Source organism: Lichenostomus cassidix, chromosome 1Aa (genome assembly GCF_008360975.1).
Source record: "Lichenostomus cassidix isolate B80296 chromosome 1Aa, HeHo_3.0, whole genome shotgun sequence".
Taxonomy (NCBI): Eukaryota; Metazoa; Chordata; class Aves; order Passeriformes; family Meliphagidae; genus Lichenostomus; species Lichenostomus cassidix.
Genome location: NC_139480.1, coordinates 1,147,518 through 1,165,415, shown reverse-complemented (window position 1 = coordinate 1,165,415; position 17,898 = coordinate 1,147,518). Strand labels below are relative to the sequence as shown.

The 17,898-nt window shown below is 48.8% G+C and overlaps 1 protein-coding gene across 2 annotated transcripts; it reads right to left on the bottom strand.

The window, feature by feature from the left end:
* Nucleotides 1-1,805: 1,805 nt before the first annotated feature.
* KLHDC10 (kelch domain containing 10) lies at nt 1,806-17,740 on the bottom strand. Of its 2 annotated transcripts, XM_085081550.1 has the most exons (10): nt 17,579-17,740; nt 9,369-9,590; nt 9,256-9,297; nt 8,563-8,717; nt 7,703-7,851; nt 7,017-7,101; nt 6,360-6,426; nt 5,784-5,831; nt 4,446-4,585; nt 1,806-3,318 (listed from the first exon to the last, which is right to left on the bottom strand). In XM_085081550.1, the coding sequence occupies exons 1-10, from the start codon at nt 17,706-17,708 to the stop codon at nt 3,109-3,111; spliced, it is 1,248 nt and encodes a 415-aa protein (XP_084937676.1). In that variant the 5' UTR covers nt 17,709-17,740; the 3' UTR covers nt 1,806-3,108. The 2 variants fall into 2 exon arrangements, with proteins under 2 accessions (XP_084937676.1, XP_084937680.1); XM_085081554.1 differs by lacking the exon at nt 9,256-9,297 and having other exon boundaries at nt 17,579-17,738.
* Nucleotides 17,741-17,898: the final 158 nt, after the last annotated feature.

Sequence of the window (17,898 nt, the reverse complement as noted above, 5' to 3'; positions counted from 1 at the left end):
CAGCACAGACAATCCTGCTGTCATTAGTCTGGGATGGTTGGGAGCATTTCAGGGTCAGTAGCTGGAGTTGCTGATGGCAGGACAGGGAAGGATGGAAAAGGGATGGGATTGGAAAGCAGAGGATGTAGAGAACCTGCTCAGTGCCATGATCTCACTGAGGTTAAACAAAACCCATCTCTCCTGGGGTGAGGGGTGCTTGGGAATTCTGCCTTTTCCCTGTGTCCTTAGGTCCTGTCCCCATCCCAGGCAGCACTGTGGGGCTCTTTCTCCTCTCCATCAGTTGCTGCAGATGTTGATCCTGTCCCTTGGGGAATTATAATTAAAGCTTTTATCCACATGCAGTAGCCCAGCAGCCATTAAAGCCACCCTTCAGCAGGAGCTGGGAGCTCAGTGCTCAAAACAAGTAATTTTTTTAGGAAAAGCAGCCTCCAAGATCTTGTGGCCATCATGCAGCAGCCAGTGGAGGTCATGGAATGGGAAAGGCTCCTGGAAATCCATCAGTGGGTGATGCTTGTATTGCTTTTACCAGCAAAAGCTGAAGTACCTGAACCTTTGTGGTTTTCTTGGTGATGTTACCCCAACTCCTGTGGGCTGGGGGTGGAGGGATCCACAGGGATCAAGTCCAACTCCTAGCCCTGCCCAGGACACCCCAACAACCCCACCCTGTCCCTGAGGATTGTTCAAAGGCTCCTGGAGCTCTGGCAGCTTTGGGGCTGTGACCATTCCCTCCCTTGCTGTCCCCCAGGACAGGGATGTCCCTCTTGGCACTGCTGACTCAGATCCATCAACCAGGACCCCCAGCTCCCTTCCCACAGCTGCTCTCCAGCCTCTCATTTATTTCCCAGGGTGTCCTGTTTGCACTTTGAAGTCTGAAGATTCCATCTCAGGGCTTCCCTGGCTCATCCAGGTGGGTTATGCTGTTGGAGAAGGAGATCAGGTTGGCCAAGCAGGATTTTCTCCTCCTGAAGCTGTGCTGGCTGTGACTGATGCCTGTGTTGTCCTCCAGAGGTTTTTCAATACCTCCCAGAATAATCTTTTCCATGATTTCACCAGGCAGTGAAGTGAGACTGACAGCCCTGGGGTTTCCAGGGTCCTCCCTTGAAAACTGGGACCAGCTGGCACCTCTCAAGATTCCCAACACTGCTCCAACATGGAGAGAGGCTTTGTGACAACCTCAGAGAAAGCTCCAGAAATTTCCAGAGCAAAGAAAACTAAAGAGCCCTAAGGAATGTGCTTGCTCAGAGATCCAGGCTTGGGTGCCTCCACTAGCACCTTGGGGAGGATGGGAGATGCTCTTTAAAGCAGGTAAGGGAAAAACCAGCACAGGGAGCACCAGGCTGCTCCAGGACAGAGGTCCCAGCAGGACTGCAGGCCAGAAGGCAAAGATGGAAGTGTGGATATTCAGCCTCGGAGTTTGGGATGGAAGGAGGAGCTGGAGAAATGGTCCTGCAGGAGAGCAGGAAACCTTTCCCAGCCCACAGTGGCCAGCAGGGTCTGGATTCAGCTCCTGAGCCAGGAGCAGGGGGATGCTGCAGCCAGGGAGGCTGGGAAGGGGTTGAAATGCACAATTCCTGCAAAGGTGCAACACAGGATGGAGACAACAGAGCCCCAAGCAGCTGCCACCCGTTCCTGAGTCCAAAGCACCAGAGAAAGCTTCAGCTGTGATGCCCAGCTTTTGTTTTTCTGAGCCTTGAGGAAAAAAAGCAGCAACTGAGGCTGGAGAAGGAGGAAAATCTATTCCCAAGACCAGGGGAAGCTTAATTTTGGGGCAAGGGGAGGCTTCAGTGACTGCAGCAGGCAGTGCCTTTGGATTAACAACATGAACACAATGCTATGGTTTATTTAAACATAAATGCAATCTCTTAAAAAGAAACTAAAACCCCAGAGTGTTACCTCTGCCTTTGATGAAGAGGAAAGCAATGGGAAAAGCTGATTTTAAAAACAAAAGGCACTTAAAAATGGGCTCCAACTGAAAAGGATTTTGCACAAACCTCATGCCTGGAGCTGCTCAGAGTTCAGTGGCCATTTAAACAAATTCAATGTACAGAGTATAACAGGACCAGAGACACCCCTTCCCATCCTTCCTGTGCAGGGACAGTCCCTGTTCCCAGCAGGAGGGATGGATGTTCCCTCTCCCCTTTTTTGGATGCTGTAGTTCCTGGGCTGAGCGATCCACAAAGCCACTCCCAAAACTGGCTTTAAATCACATCTCCCACCCTCAGGGGAATACAAAGCAACAAGACCAAGGCCAATTTGGGCTGTGTGGGAGGAAGGAGAACCAAAAGCTGGGGGCTGCTGATAGCCAGGGCTTGGCTGAGCAGGTTAAAAGAGCTCTGAAATCTACAGGGTGAATTTTTGCTGTAGCTTGTTGCGAGTGCAAAGTGAGCAGAAAAGGTTTGAAAAACCTCAGGAAAACCTTTTCCCTCCCCACCTGCAGTCAACTACACAGTAGTCCCTTAAAGAGGCAACTTCTTCCCAGCCTTCCAAGCAAACCTTTCAATATGAAAAGGGGAGAACACAGACACTGCACCAGGGAAGCTGCAGAGGCCAAGCCAGGCGACGTTCCAGCCGTCTCCGGAAGCTCAGGGCTGGGAAGGTGGAAAACACATGCAAAGGTGAAGGGATTGTGGTGGGGTTGGAGAGGAGGAGCTCAGCTGGGTGGGAGGGATGGGTTATCCAAAGGAAAAGAACAGGCTGGTGGTGGCTCTGCAGCGAATGTTCCTCGTTAGATACAATGGTGAAAACACCAAGGTGAAGGTGCCACGTGTAAGCACAGGCTCAGAAATACATTAACTGATTGAGCTCCCCAATTAATTTGCAAGCAGGTGCTGATGACAGGTTGGTGGCTGGTTGGCTGCTTAGTCTCAAGAAAATATTTTTGATTAATGGTGTAATTTAGAGCTCCATAAATAAAAAGGGGATTTTTTTTTCTTTTTTTCAATGACTAAAAGTAACAATATCTGGAAAGGCATCGATGTATTTGCTGAGTAAGGCCTTGAGCAGGTTCCTCTGTGTTCTTAGCAAGACCATCCATGGAATCCATAAATAGGGGGTGGGAGGGGGAAATTCTTCAAGGTGGTGAATCTTGGACAGAAGCGCGAGATGTTCTCATTTTAGTCGCTCCACGAGTCCCTGCGTCAGTCCAAGGTGCAAAAGCTGGAATCTGGAGAGAGTTGCTAGGTGAGGGAAAGATTCCAGGAGCTTCTCCCAGCACAGTTCCAGCAGGCTGGGCACCACCAGCCACATTTTGAACAGGGAGCCAGTCCGTTTGTTCTCGTGGATGTTGACCACCCCTCCGTGGACGTACATGCAGCCAGCCTGGGTGGGGAAAGGGGGACAGGAGTTACACAGCCAGGAAAAGCAGGACTGGGCTCTCCACACTCCCAGCTGCTGAGGTTCACCTCACATTTCTGTCACTGCCTGATTTAATTGCTCTAGGATCCTCTGAGCCAAGGCAGGAATCACTGTCTCATCAATGTCTCATCCTAAACCACATATCCACCACTTCAGAGTGCTTTGCACTGAATTTTAGGTGTTTTCTATCCCAAGAAATCCATTTTAGGAGTGTGGCAAGCTGTTAATAAAGTAGTACTGAGCCATATTCACGTTTCAGCTAAAAATAATGTGTTTTTTTAAACTACACCCACTCCACACAGACATCCTGCATTCCCTTGGCTCAGCACAACCCTGCTCCAGGGATGACAGGAACACAGAGAGATGGGAAAAACTCAGCTGCTGAGTGGATTTTTTTTCCCATATGCTGGCAAAGAAAGGGCATTCCTGCTGTCCAGGCAGTCACTGAGCTGCCTGGGAAACACCTTTATCAGGCTTCCCAGGAAAAGCTGCATTTTTAACACTCTCCAAATGAAGTGACACCAAGGAATGTGATCTCTGCCCTAAGGTGATGAGGAGCTGAAGGAGGTGAAGTCACAGCCAAAGGCATTTCTTGCTGCCTGTTAGTTATCAATCTCAAGTCTCCAAACTTCTGCTTATGGCCAAAAGCTCTGGCAATACCAACATTCCCTAGTGGTTTCCAAAGGGTTGGAAACAGGCTTATCTAATCTTTCACCTCAGGCTGTTCTCATTAGGATAAAATCAGTTAAATCAGTTTAGTCAGGGAGTATTTGGTTTTTTCTGTTTGTTTTTGTTAGGGGGTTTTTTGCTTGTTTGGTTTGGTTTTTGGTTTTCTTGCCTTTTACAAGCAGGAGCTGCTGTTCCCACATGGACTTCAAAAGCTAAAATTCTGCATCATTTCCTTGAGAAATCAAAATCCACAGTGTGGCACCACTCTCCAACCAGCAGCAGGAGTAAGAACCTCCCAAAAGATGCTGCATGCAGTGGAGGTCACTTCCTTGGGAACATCAGCTCTATCTGCAGCCCACACCAACGTCAGCGTGCTTGGATGAACGATCCCAGCTCCATAGGAACAAAAATGAGTCACTTACTGGGGTGACAGCAGCACAGTGGAAGTACACAGGCTCTGGCATGGCAGCTGGCAGCTTGACCCACTGGAAAGTTTGGAGGTTCAGCTTCCAAACGTCTCCCAGAATCACCTCTCCGTTGTAGCCTCCGCAAACGAACACATCTGCAAGGGAGCAGAGGCAGGGAGTGTCCAGGCTCAGTCCTCCCCCAGCAGGGGCTGAAGGACATGGGGAGAGGGCAGGGAGCACCTTCCCACCACAGCTTTGGGCTCAGTCATTGTTTCACCTCAACAACAGCTCTCAGAATCTCCCACATCAGTCCCAGCACAAGCAGAGGCCACTTGGAGATTTCCAGACTGGTTTGGGTTGGAAGGAACCTTAAAGGCCATCCAGTGACATGGGCAGGGACACCTTCCTGCTCTGAGCCCTGTCCAGCCTGGTCTTGGACATTCCAGGGATCCAGGGGCAGCCACAGCTTCTCTGGGAACTCCATCCCAGCCAGGAATTCCTAATTCCCAAGATCCCATCCATCCCTGCCCTCTGGCAGTGGGAAGCCATTCCCTGTGTCCTGTCCCTCCATGCCTTGTCCCCAGTCCCTCTGCAGCTCTCCTGGAGCTCCTTTAGGCCCTGGCAGGAGCTCTGAGCTCTCCCTGCATCCTTCCCTTCTCCAGGGCAACATTCCCAGCTCTCCCAGCCTGGCTCCAGAGCAGCTCCATGGATTCCTCTGGACTCTCTCCAGCAGCTCCAGGTGCTGCTGCTGTTGTTCCCCAGGGCTGGGGCAGCTCTGCAGGTTGGGTCTCAGGGTGGATTTCTGGCTCTCCCACTTCCCAGCCTGCCCATGATCCCAACCCCACCATGGAAGACTCCTGGCTAAATGCCATTGGAAGCAGGAGCACATTCCCTCTTTTTGTAGCTGTGTCAAACCCCAGCCAACCTGAGCTCTCAGACACCTGGGTTTGATCAGATTCCAGGGATTTTGAACCCACGGGGATCAGCCCCAGATCTAATTCCTGGATTTGCCCAAGTTCTCAACTCAGAGGCTGCAAAATCCTGCTGCTGAAGGAGGCTGGAAGCATCTCCCAGCTCCTGCCTCACTTTCACTGGCACAATTAACACTCCTAGCGAATATAATCCAGCATTTCACTGCACCCTTCACCACAGAGCATTCAGTCATTGACCTGAAGAGTCTGGAACAGAGGGATCAATATTGCAATTGTTTCTTGGGTGCAGAAGAAATACTGGGCCTGTGAGTGAGGAAAAAATCCTCTTCCAGAAAAAATCCATGTGTTCCCTGCAGCTCTCTCCAACTCTCCACTGCTTGGTTGTACAAGATACACCTAATTTTTCAGAGCCAAATCTTACCATTTTTGATCTGGACACAGCTGTGGCACCTTCTGGCTGCTGGGAAGCCTGGGGAGAAGAAATTTTAAAAATATATTAGCTATAGTTGCTTTAAAGGGCTAAAGTGATGTGCACAGTGATGTGCAAGTGGTGATTGTCTCAACATTTAATAATGGAGTTTAATTTTTAAGAGGCTCTGCTTTCCCTGCAATCCTGGGTAAAAAAGCTGTAATTTAGCAAGCAGCTGTTTCAGGTTTGATTCCTAATTCCTCTCCAGGGAAGGAAGAAATATGTTGGGATCTTGTTTCCCAGAGTCTCATGTCTGGGTTGGTGAAAAGCAGCTGTGAGATCCCAGGGAAAGCCCAGGGTGTCAGATGGAGCAGGGATTATCTGGATGCTCTGGGAGCAGAGCCAGGCACTGTCACCTTCCCCAGCCAGGCAGGGAGGGAAGCCAACCTGCCAAATTCCCTTGGAGGGGTTAATCCTCAAGCAGGATCTCAAACCCAGCATCAAGTCCCATATTAAATGAGAAAACTGCACCTTCAAGCACCTTGGCCACTTGAATTTCCAGGGGAAGATGGGAAATTCCCAACTCACCGACTTTCTCGTGAGGTTTTGTGGTGATCTCCTCCCAGGTGTTGGTTTCCAGGTTGTAGGCATGGATCTGGAGGGGAAAAGGGGAGCCATGAGATCCTCCTGGCTCTGCCAGCACCAGGATGATGCAGTCACAGGCTCTGACCCACTATAAATAACCCTTTTTTTTTTCATTAAGTGAAAACCCAAAAATAGCTGATCCCAGCCAGTGACTAAGCAGGTCTAAAATCACCTTCCAAGCTCCATCCCAGCTTTGCTATTTCAGCCTTACAGCTGAAAAAAAATAAAATATTGCTTTTTAAAAGAGCTGGACCAATTAAAATCCACACCCTTGAGTTCTCAGAAGTATTTAGTAATACCTTTCTCCTGCTGCATGTAGGGAGAAAAGAAATGGGACAATGGCGAGATAAAATGTCACATTAAGTGCTGCAGACTCCACTTTTTTGGAAGCACAGCACTATTTAAAGTGACCACAGATTCATCACCAGAACATTCTGTGGCAAATCCAGGTTTTACAGAAATAGGAGAACAATCTGCTCTCAATTATATTTTTTTTTAAATTTTTTTTACTAGGCTCTCCAGGCAAAGCCTGGATGAAGAGGCTGTGCTGGTTCTACCTCAATGTGGAAAATCCCCTATCCAGGTTTCCAAATGCCTCACCTTATCCAAGGAATAAGCTGTCCAGGAAGTTCCACCTCCCAGGATGTAAATCCGTTGACCATCATGAGCAATTTCATGTCTGTACCTGAAGGTGCCAAGCAGCCCAATTAGTGAGCAATTAATGAGCAACAACACAAAACCTTCTGGAAAACACTCTCAGATTCCAGGGATTTGAGCAGAAACTCCCAAGCTTGGCTATGCTGCATCAATCCCTCAGCCTGGGGGCATTCAGGAGATGTGGAATTTTTCCTGAGCCCTCCAAGCAGCACCCAAGAAGTTTGAAAGGCGTTTTCTGATTGCAGAGCAATTATTAAATCCAAATGATTATGGAATACCAGGGCAGCCATCAATACTCCAGCCCCTTTTAAGATGGTCCCTGGCAGTGTCCAAGGCCAGGTTGGACAGGGCTTGGAGCATCCTGGGATAATGAAAGGTGTCCCTGTCCATGGCAGGAGGTGGAATTGGATTTAAGATTCCTTTCAACCCAAACCAGTCTGGGATTCTTGCATCCACTATTCTCAGCTGGACACCAACCAATGGATGAGAGTGACCAAAATCCTTCCTCCTGATGCTGCAATGACTCCCAGGGAAAGGAGGGCTGGAAATGCCAACCAGAGCAAGCTGTCCCAAAGCTTCCCATTCCCAGCCTCCCAAAAAGAGCTCCCTGAGGCTGCCCAGGTGCTCACCTCTCCTCTGGCATGTCACAGGACATGTTGTTTGGCTTCAGCTGGATCCATTCCCGGGTGTTGAGGTCCAGCTTGTGGAGGTCTGTGCTGTAAATGTAGCCAGTTGTTCCTCCAAACACGTAGAGACAACCATTGATGATGGCCATGGCCTGGCAGAGAAACCAGTTAGAAAGGATTTGGGGGCTGGAAAATTGGGAATTCCTGCTTTTCCAAAGCATTTGGAGGTGCACCAGCAAAAGGGGTCAGTCCTGCTGGGAGGGTGAATCCATTTCTTTGTCCACCTCCTTCACCCACATTACGGAAAGTCTTAAAAGGTGTTATTCTAATAAATAAGATCTACAGATTTTCATTTGGAGTTTTGGATTTTGAAGGCTTTGATTACCAACCACTCCTTAAATCACTTTTTCATTTTCATTTGGAGTTTTGGGTTTTGAAGGCTTTGACTACCAACAACTCCTCAAATCACTTTTTCATTTTCATTTAGAGTTTTGGGTTTTGAAGGCTTTGACTACAAACCAACTCCTCAAATCACTTTTTCATTTTCATTTGGAATTTAGGGTTTTGAAGGCTTTGATGACCAACAACTCCTCAAATCACTTTTTCATTTTCATTTATAGTTTTGGGTTTTGAAGGCTTTAACTACAAACCAACTCCTCAAATCACTTTTTCATTCAGCTGCACCAGGCATTTCGTTACCAAATTTCGGCCTTTCTAACTAGGAGAAAACCTCTTTGAAAACTCAAAAGACCTAGGTCGCTTTACTTCTTTATGAAAGACACCTGCTTTTCCTTGTGATTTTCTGCAGAGAGAGGGAGATTTTGGTGCTCTGGCCCCTTGCTGAGCCCCTCAGGGCTCCCCACCTGGCCGTAGATGCGGTTGGGTTTCTTGCCGCGGCAGCTGAGCAGAGCCCATCTCTTGTACTTGACGTTGCACACGTGGACATCGTTCCCATTGCTCTCTCCAAAGGGGATCCCAGTGCCCCCAAAAACCAGGAGGTTGTTGCCATGTAGAACAACTGGCAGAGAGAGAGAAAAAACAGGGATGCTCATTGCTGTGAGATGCAGGGGAAGAGAATGATTTTTCCAGATTGTTCCAGGCTGTTCCAAGCTAGGTTGGACTAGGCTTGGAGCAACCTGCTCTAGGGAAGTTGTGCCTCCCCATGGCATGGAATTGAGTGATCTTTCAGCTCCCTTTCCACCCAAACCACTCCATGCTCTGGAGACAGCAGGCAGAGAGTGCTCAGTGCTGCTCAAATTCCCTACAATTCACTCTGTGCATTTACGGCTTTGAGATGCTCTAAAAGAGAAAGGATCCAAAGGAAAACCATGGTAACCAAAGGTCTGATTTTCAAACTGAACAAAGACATCTATTTTTGGATGCTTTGAGATGTCTGCATGAAGCACCTTCCTGCTGAAAGCACAGGTGCCTTGCAGCCATCAAGGTAAATACCTGGAAAATACCTCTCACTTTCCCATTTTTTTTCTCTCCCTCTGCTTCCACTGAGCAAAAAAGGGAAAGAAAAACCACAAACCCAACCCAACCTCGGGGCCTACTTGGAAACAAGACCCAGATTTCCAGTTCTCTCCTGGTTTTGCCTGGATTAAAATAGCCAGGATTAAAATAGCTCCAGGAATAGGCACACGAGGAGTTGGATTTCCATACGTACGTGACATGGAGGCCAGTTCCCTGGGCATGTAGCCTTCGGTGCCCATCTGGTGCCAGGTGTCTGTGGCAAAGTTGTACCTCCAGAGCTCCCTGAAGAGGGGGTAGTCCTCATTCTCTGGTCCTCCAGACTCATCATAGTCGGGGTTGTATCCTCCAAACACGTAGAGGTTGGAATTATCAGCCACGCAGCGATGGCCACTCCTGGCTGGGGGACATCTGTGGCCTGCAGGAGGAGGAGGAGAAGGTAAAACAGCTCCAGAAGAGCTCAGGTTGTGTCCCTGGCTCAGGAAACACCTGCTGCCGTGGTTTGCCAAGAATCCATAGGGAAACATGTCTGCAGCAGGAGGAAATGGCTTTTTCCAAGCTGGAAAAGGGACAATCTGTGTGTCACCATCTCAGTCCTGTCTGCTCCACCCCTGGAGCAGGTGACAATCCTTTCACAAAAGCTGTTTCTGAGATATTTGATAAAATCCCTCGTCTTTCATTCTTTTCATTTCCATTTCACTTAGGAAACAATTCCAGATTAAAAGCTGCACGATAGAAACAGCAAAGAAAAGCGAGGAATTGCTGGAATTGCTTCCATTCTTACAAAAACCTCTCCCTGTGTTCCCTTTTTGTCTCTTGGATCTCAAGAAGACTTTGTCACTGAACATTAAGTGACACAGGTCTGATAAAATAGGGAAAATCTGCTCCTAAATAAAGGCATTTGCACTGGGAAGGAGCAAGGAATTTAAATGAGATTTATAGCAGATGCAGTCATTCCCAAAAGGAATCCCTCTGCCTGCCCACTGTCATCCCTAAAACCCAATGGAAATAAAAACAGGGAGGATAATTCCTGCTCAGATCTCAACTGGAACAGACCAAAAAAAAATGGATTTAGCCAAGGAAAACCTAACCAGGAATATTCTCAGACAATGGCAATCGAGGACTTGGCTGACAAGTGACCAAAACAAACCCAAACAAATCAGTGACCTTCACCTCCCACCTGCTCCCACAGACTTTTTATGGATTTCAGGATGGAAAAGAAGCCAGGGAAGCATCTAATTAGGACCCAGCATGTTTTCTTCTGTTACAATTCCCAGCAGTGAATCTGACACAGGCAGCAAAAAAAACTGAGGCATGAGGCATTTTTCCTACAGGAAAAGCGAAATAAATGAATTGTCCAGACCAAATAATGAATTTGAACTCAGCACAAGCAGCTTTGCTTAATCCAACTCTGGTCCAAAATTAAGCTGCTCTCCAGGGTTCAGACAAAGTTTTGACAGATTTGGGTTGTTTCCAGGAGTAATTGTGTCTCGCTGCAATTCCCACTTAGAAAACTAATAAGCGCTGGCTGAAAAAGAGGGGAAGAAAGTTTAGGAATTAAGGGAAAAATCTGTAATTGGGACATGGATGGTGGGGCACAGGAGAGGGGGATATTCCATGTCTTGATTTAAAAGGTGTTAAGGAATTAGGAGTTCAGATATTATATTAAATATAGATTCCATTTCCCTCTAATTCTAACACTCACCATGAGAATTTTCCAGAGGGAAAAGAGGAGAATGAGGCTGAGTTTTACATAAAGTAAATAAACTAAAAATAAGAGCTGTAGTTCAAAGAAAATAAATTAAAAAACACCACTCAGAAGGCTTCACTGCCACCCACCTCTCAAAATTCAATAGGGAAGACACCTGACTTTGCCATAAATCCCCAGGTAAGTTTGAACAGGAAGGGATCAGAGGGATTCTGGACACATCTCTGGAGTATCCAAGGCCAGGCTGGATAGGGCTTGGAGCAGCTTGGGATAGTGGGAAGTGTCCCTGTCCATGGCAGGGGGTGGAACTGGATGATCTTTAAGGTCTCTTCCCAATTCCCAATTCTTGCTCATCACTGTGTCTTCAGAAAAGATTCCTCCAGTCATGCCTTTTTAAGGAAAAGAGCTGTAAAAGCTGTTCAAGAGTTAATTCCGATGAGTTCCTTCGGCAGACAAATTCCATGACTCCAATAAAGAGCTGCATTTCCATTTAATTAGGACTCACTGGATGATTCACAGCTCCTGCTGAAATTCAGGAGAGATTTGCAGCTGGTTTGGCTCCAGCCACAAGTCCATTCCACAGGTGGAAACTTGAGATGGTGAATCCTGGGATTTGCTACACATCTTCCTGTCTTGAGCAAAGTCCATTTTCCCAGAGCTGAACCCCAAAACACCCAAAACACTCAGGGAAGCACAGCAAAGCCCCATCCTTGTGAAAAGCTGGAAATCACCAGCTATGAATTCCTTGATGCTGGACATTGAAAGGAGCAGCAGGATGTATTTTTTCCCACAGGAATCAAGACAGGTCTGTGGGGAAGAGGTCATAATGTTATGGAAAATGGCTTTAAAATGGATGGGTATGATCTGGGATTTGTTTCCCCAGTTTAAGAATCCAGAGAGAAGCAGGAAGGAAGGAAAAATGGGAAGGTGAATTTACAAGGAGGCTCCTTTTCCTTAGTCCAAAAAATGGAACAAAACTTTCAGGGAAAAAGTTCCACAATCAGAATGAAGTTTAGTGACAGGACAAGAGGGAACAGCCTCAGGCTGGGCCAGGGGAGGCTCAGGGTGGATATCAGCAGGAATTTCCTCATGGAAAGGGAGGTCAGGCCTTGGCAGGAGCTACCCAGGGAGGTTTGGAGTTCCCATCCCTGGAGGTGTCCAAGGAATTCCTGGATGTGGCACTCTGGGCTGGGGACGAGGTGGGGTTTGGGCACAGCTTGGACCAAATGGCCTTGGAGGGTTTTTGCAACCCAGTGGATTCAGGGATTCCCAGCTGAAACATCACAACAGGGACATAATTAAGGAAAATCCTAATTTAGGGCTGAGCCATCCTGGCTGGCTGGGCACTGACCTGCCAACACCCTGCTAAATTCCCCCTTTTAGCCAGTGATTCACTCCATGACTTCAGAGGGAGCTGCAGGATGGCCTGGATTGACAATTCCAAGCTATTCCTAATTGAAAATCACTCCTGCAGGAGCTGTAATTAGGGCAGGGGACGAAACAAGAAGGTGTTTCCAGATGTGACAGAGCAACCCACGGGAGAAAAGGGGATCAGGGGGACCTTGTGGCTCTCCAGGAGGGGACAGCCAGGGGGTCAGGCTGTGCTCCAGGGAACAGGGACAGCAGGAGAGGGAACAGCCTCAGGGTGGATATTGGGGAAATTCCTTCATGGAAAAAGCTGTCCAGCCCTGGCACAGCTGCCCAGGGCAGGGTGGAGTCCCCAACCTTGGAGGGATTTCAAAGCTGTGTGGATGTGGCACTTGGGGACATGGGGCAGTGCTGGCCTTGGCACTGCTGGGAATGGTTGGACTCAGTGGTCTGAAAGGTCTTTTCCAACTTAAATGATTCCATGATTCCATGAATATGAAGTTATTTCGAGCCTGCCTGAAATCATCCTTTTTCTTATGGCTGATAAATCCCTGAATGTCTCAAGGGCAGCTGTGGAGAGAACAGGGCCAGACTCTGCTCAGTGACAGGAGAAGGAACAATGGGCACAAAGGGAAACACAGGAAATTCCAGCAGGACACGAGGAAAAACTTCTTTACTTTGAGAATGATGGAGCACTGAACAGGATTTCCAGAGAGGCTGTGAACTCCCCTGGATCCCTGGAAGTGTCCAAGGCCAGGCTGGACAGGGCTTGGAGCAGTCTGGGACAGTGGCAGTGTCCCTGCCATGGCTGGGGTGGCACTGGATGGGCTTTTAGACCCCTTTCCCACACAAACCATTCCATAATTCTTCACTCCTTTATCAGTTCCCTTTTTCCCTGAGCTAATTTAATCCCAATATCCATCCCAGGGTTATCTGCAGCACTTTGAGTATCTTAGAGTTCTTCCTGTTGGGATAACAGGAAAAGGAACAGAACCAATGCTGAGCCTGTCCTGTTATCAGGGTGTCCCAAACAATGCTGGCTCTTCCCAGCAATCCAGGATCTCAACCCCACAAATCCCAGGGCAAGGCCATCTCATAAGATGTGTATTACACCACCACATTATCAGCATGACCACCAGCAGCAGAGTTTCTACTTCAAGCCCTATTTTTGGAAATATAAACAGAATAACTACAGGGTGTAAAGCCAACAAATCCAACATGGCTTTGGATCCTCCTCTTTTCCAAGCACCACATCCGTGGTGAACATCCCAGGGCTGTGCATGTGTCCTTTTTGCTGCTTTTTAAAGCTTTCTAAAGATGGTTTTGCTATTATTTCCCCTCCTGCCTGGTTTTTCAACATCCAAAACAGCAGGATTCAATCTCTCCCTTTCCATTTATGATCCCTGCAGGAATCCTGAAGGACATTTAGGGCAAGGGCTGAACCAGAACACGACAAGTCAATATTGACTTTGACTCCCATCTTGAAAGCTTCATCTTTTCCACAACAGCCAGACAAAATAAGTTTGGAACTTGTGTAACTGCAGCCCCTCAGGAATGTTTGGATAAGCAGGATTGGGAATGCATTGCTGAGAGTGAGGTTTATAACCTGTTTGTTCATCCAGCTGTGTTCAGCCTCTGCAGATCCCACACTTCCCTTCCTGCCCACGCCTGAAGAATTCCCAAGAGGGAGAGCAGCTGTGCCTGGATCTCTGAACAAAGGGGATGAGAGAAAATGGGAGAAGGCAGAGGATCCAGCCAAGGATGCCAAACACAACCTGCAGGTCACCAGCCAAGAGATTTCCAAATATTACTGAGCTCTCCAAAGCAGTGTTTGCAGAATGGATCATCCCTGCATCTAGCTGGGAGAGCTTTGGGTTTGGATCGATGTCCAGAATGGGTTTGGTTCTCCATCCTGCTTCTCCTGGGCTTTGTTTCCAAAATGTTTTGGGCAATCACATTTTAAAGGATTTTACACCTCTAAAGCTCAGTGTTCCTTGGGTGGTTTGCTTCCAAAAAAATAACATAAAGGAAAAGAAAGGAATTCTGGAGAATGAGAACCATGGAAAGGAACTGTTTGGAAAGATCATCTGGTCCAATCTCCTGTGGGAAAAGGACACAGGATGAGCTTGTTCAGCACCTTCACATCCTGAAACCCTCCAGGGACTCCACCACTACCTCCCAGGAGAGGCTGCTCCAGGGAATGATGGTTTACACTGAGAAAAAATTACTTTTTTTCTTTTGTCCCCACTACTCCTTGTCCTCTCCATGTGAAGGGAGATCCTCCATCTGTATTCACCCTTTGAGAACTGGAAAACCCCAATGAGGTTCCATTAGCCTCCTCTTCTCATGGAATCACAGAATGGAATCACAGGATGGTTTGGGCTGGAAAGGACCTTAAAGATCATCCCATGCCAACTCCTGCTATGACAGGGACACTGCCACTGTCCCAAGTTGCTCCAAGCCCTGTCCAGCCTGGCTTTGGACACTTCTAGGGATCCAGGGACAGCCACAGCTTCTCTGGTTTTCCAGGGAGAAGAGACTTGAATCCTTCCGGGTTCTCCAGCCCTTGGACCATCTCCTTTGGATCCTCCCCACTCTGGCTGTGTCTTTGTTGATTTGTGGAGAGCAGAACTGAACACAAAATTCCATGGACATTGGGTAGAGCAGGATGATCCCTATGGATGCAGCCCAGGACCTGATTTGCCTTCCCCAAACCCCTCTCAGAGCTCCCAAATCACACAGACCCCAGCCTGTGCTGGACTCTTGGGATGTCATTCCAGCTGCTGGAGTTGCAATTTTGTCTTTGGTAAAAAGACTTCACCATTAAAAAGACTTCACACTTGCTTGCCCACTGCTCCAGCCTGTGCAGGTCTCTGGAAGGACATCCCATTAATTAAGGAATCACATGTACAGAAAACACTCCATGATATAAAGGGGTTTGGGATATTTGGAATTTCTGCTGTATTGTTTTTTAATATAATAGAAACTGAATCTCTCAATAAAAAATTCCCAAACTCTTCTGTGAGTGTTAAACTGGGGAAATTATAGCTCAAGGCAAGAGCAGGAATGCTGAACTGGGATAGTCAAAAATCCATTTAAGCATCCAGATTGTTCCAATTCCCTTATTCCCAGGAGTCTGATGAAAACACTGAAAAATGTGGACAGAAAGAGGAGAAGAACAAACCACAAACCACCTGTATTTGACTTTTTTTCATCTTTCCAAAGCTTACAAACACCAGGGCATTGAAAAGGAAAAATTGGAGGGAAAAATGAAGGAATGACTCCTGAAAATTCTGGAAGAGAATTGGGAGGTAAGAAAAGGAACCTAGAAACTCTGCAGGAAAACTGGGAGGTAAGAAAAGAAACCTAGAAATTCTGCAGGAAAACTGGGAGGTAAGAAAAGAAACCTAGAAACTCTGCAGGAAAACTGGGAGGTAAGAAAAGAAAGTTAGAAATTCTGCAGGAAAACTGGGAGGTAAGAAAAGAAACCTAAAAACTCTGCAGGAAAACTGGGAGGTAAGAAAAGAAAATAAAACCAAAAAAAAAAAAAAAACCAAAACCAAAAACAAAAAAAAACCTAGAAACTCTGCAGGAAAACTGGGAGGTAAGAAAAAAAAGTTAGAAACTCTGCAGGAAAACTGGCAGGTAAGAAAAGAAACCTGAAAAGTTTCTGGAGGAGAACCAGAAGCTAAGAAAACCAATCTGGAAACTCTGGAAGAGAATTGGGAGCTAAAGAACAAATCTGGTTGGAGGAAATGGAATGAAGAAGGGAAATTCCTCTCTCAATGGTTATATAAGCTGCTGCTGGAACTCTATAAATAGGATTTTAACAGGTGTGAAATGGGGAGAAAAACTCCAGCAATCCAGGATTTTTCCCATCCAGGAGGTGTTGAGGAGTCAGTTTGGGGTTTATTTAGGGTGGATTGGAGTGCCAAGGCTGAGCTGGACAGGGCTGGCTCACCCTGGGCTGCACTCAGGACAGAATCCCTGCAGGATCAGCAGGATGCATTTCCCATCTGCTCAAGGCAACGATGGAAATTCAGGAAAGGGAAGAGGATCAGGTCCTGTGGTGCCAAAAAAGGGACTTTCCACGGAAGGGAGGAAACGTGGCTGAGCAGTTTGCCCAAAAATAGAAGGTGTGGAGCTGCTCAGCGAATTCCCAGCAGCTCTGGAAGAGGCTGGAAGGCTGATGCAGAACCTGGCAGGTTTCAGGGATGGGAAGATGGGTTGAAAGTCTCTTCCCAGCAGCTGTTGGAGCTCCAGATGTGCCAAACACCCTGAGGGCTGAGGGGCTTCATGTCCCACCCAAATTGAGGGACCTGAGTGGCAGGAAACTGCTCCTCAGCCTCCTCCTCGGGTATTTGGGGGATGTTGGGGTGACCCAAACATCCTGAAGTTATGGAATAACCCTCCAGCACCCAGCCTTGCCAGGAGGGAGGTGGGAAAGGGGAAGAACCATTTTTCCCAGGGAACAGGACTGAGCTGATGTTGCATCCCAATCAGGATTCCAGGGATGTCCCAAAAAAACCTCAATACACTAGGATTGCAGGGTGGGGGGATCACCAGGGGTTAGCCCAGGACTATCCAGGATCCCAGGATGACTGAAACGGGGCTGATCCCTCACCAGGCAACGTGGGACACCCAAATCCAGATGTTCATCCAAACATCTCCCAACAAAAACTGGAATGGGAAGGCAAGACCTGTCAAACCACGGGCTGTAGGATGGGGTGACCCTAAACCCTTTTGTAAGAGGATAACGTCCATGGGGCACCCCAGGGACAACTTTCCAAGCCGCAGAGTATCTTGTCCCCTCGGGTGTCCCCATCCCCGACCCGCCAGGAATAGGGGTGTCGCTGTCCCAGCGCCCTCAGGGCCTTGGGGACAGGCGTGTCGCAGTCTCGGACAGCCGGGGCGGTGCGGCTGGGGTGAGCAGAGCTCTCTGGAGCGTGGCGATGGGGATGAGCCCATCAAGGACCCCAGGAATGGCGTGTCCCGACCCGGACAGCATGGTAACGGGTGAGCTCCAGTCCTGGAAGCCTTGGATATGGGGTTGTCCCGGTCCCTGATGCTCCGGGATGGGGCTGCCCAGCCCAGAACCCCTCAGGACCTTGGCGACAGCGCTGTCCCCGTGCCCGAACTCCCGCAGACGGAGCTGCTCCACTCCTAAATCCCTCAGCACCTCGGAAACGGGGGTGCCCCTGTCCCAGACCCCGGGGATGAGGGTTCTGTGCTCGCACACCCCTCGAGCCCCTCAGGGACGGCGCTGCCCGCTCCCGAGCTCCCTCTGGGCCTCGGGGTCGGGGTGACCCCCGGCGCCAGCCGGCACTCACCCGCCGCCCGCGGCTTGCCCGACAGCTGCACGAAGCGGTTCAGGATCCCTCCCCCGTCGCCATCGCCGCCTCCCGCGGCGCCGCCCGCGCCCTCCCCGAGCCCGTCCCGGGCCGCGGCCGCCGCCGACATAGCCCGTCCGCTGCCTGAGGGCCGGGGCGCCAGCCGCCAATCAGCGCCCAGCTTCTTCGGTGGCGGCCTATCAGCTGCGGGCTTGCTGGCAGGTGGGGGGAGGCGGTGGCGAGAGCGCCGCTGTTGGGAGAGCTGAGCGATCGATCCAGGCTGGACCAATAGAGCGCCGAGAGCAGGGGGTGGAGGGGGG

What these genes read in the sequence shown, in the direction of transcription:
- KLHDC10 (XM_085081550.1), bottom strand. Translation starts at nt 17,708, where the DNA reads ATGTCGGCGGCGGCCGCGGCCCGGGACGGGCTCGGGGAGGGCGCGGGC. An exon ending in AATCTGGGTCTTGTTTCCAA is followed by an intron (nt 8,718 to 9,255) that starts GTAGGCCCCGAG and finishes TCTCTCTGCCAG; the next exon opens with TTGTTCTACATGGCAACAAC. An exon ending in ACTGTGCTGCTGTCACCCCA is followed by an intron (nt 3,319 to 4,445) that starts GTAAGTGACTCA and finishes TTCCCCACCCAG; the next exon opens with GCTGGCTGCATGTACGTCCA.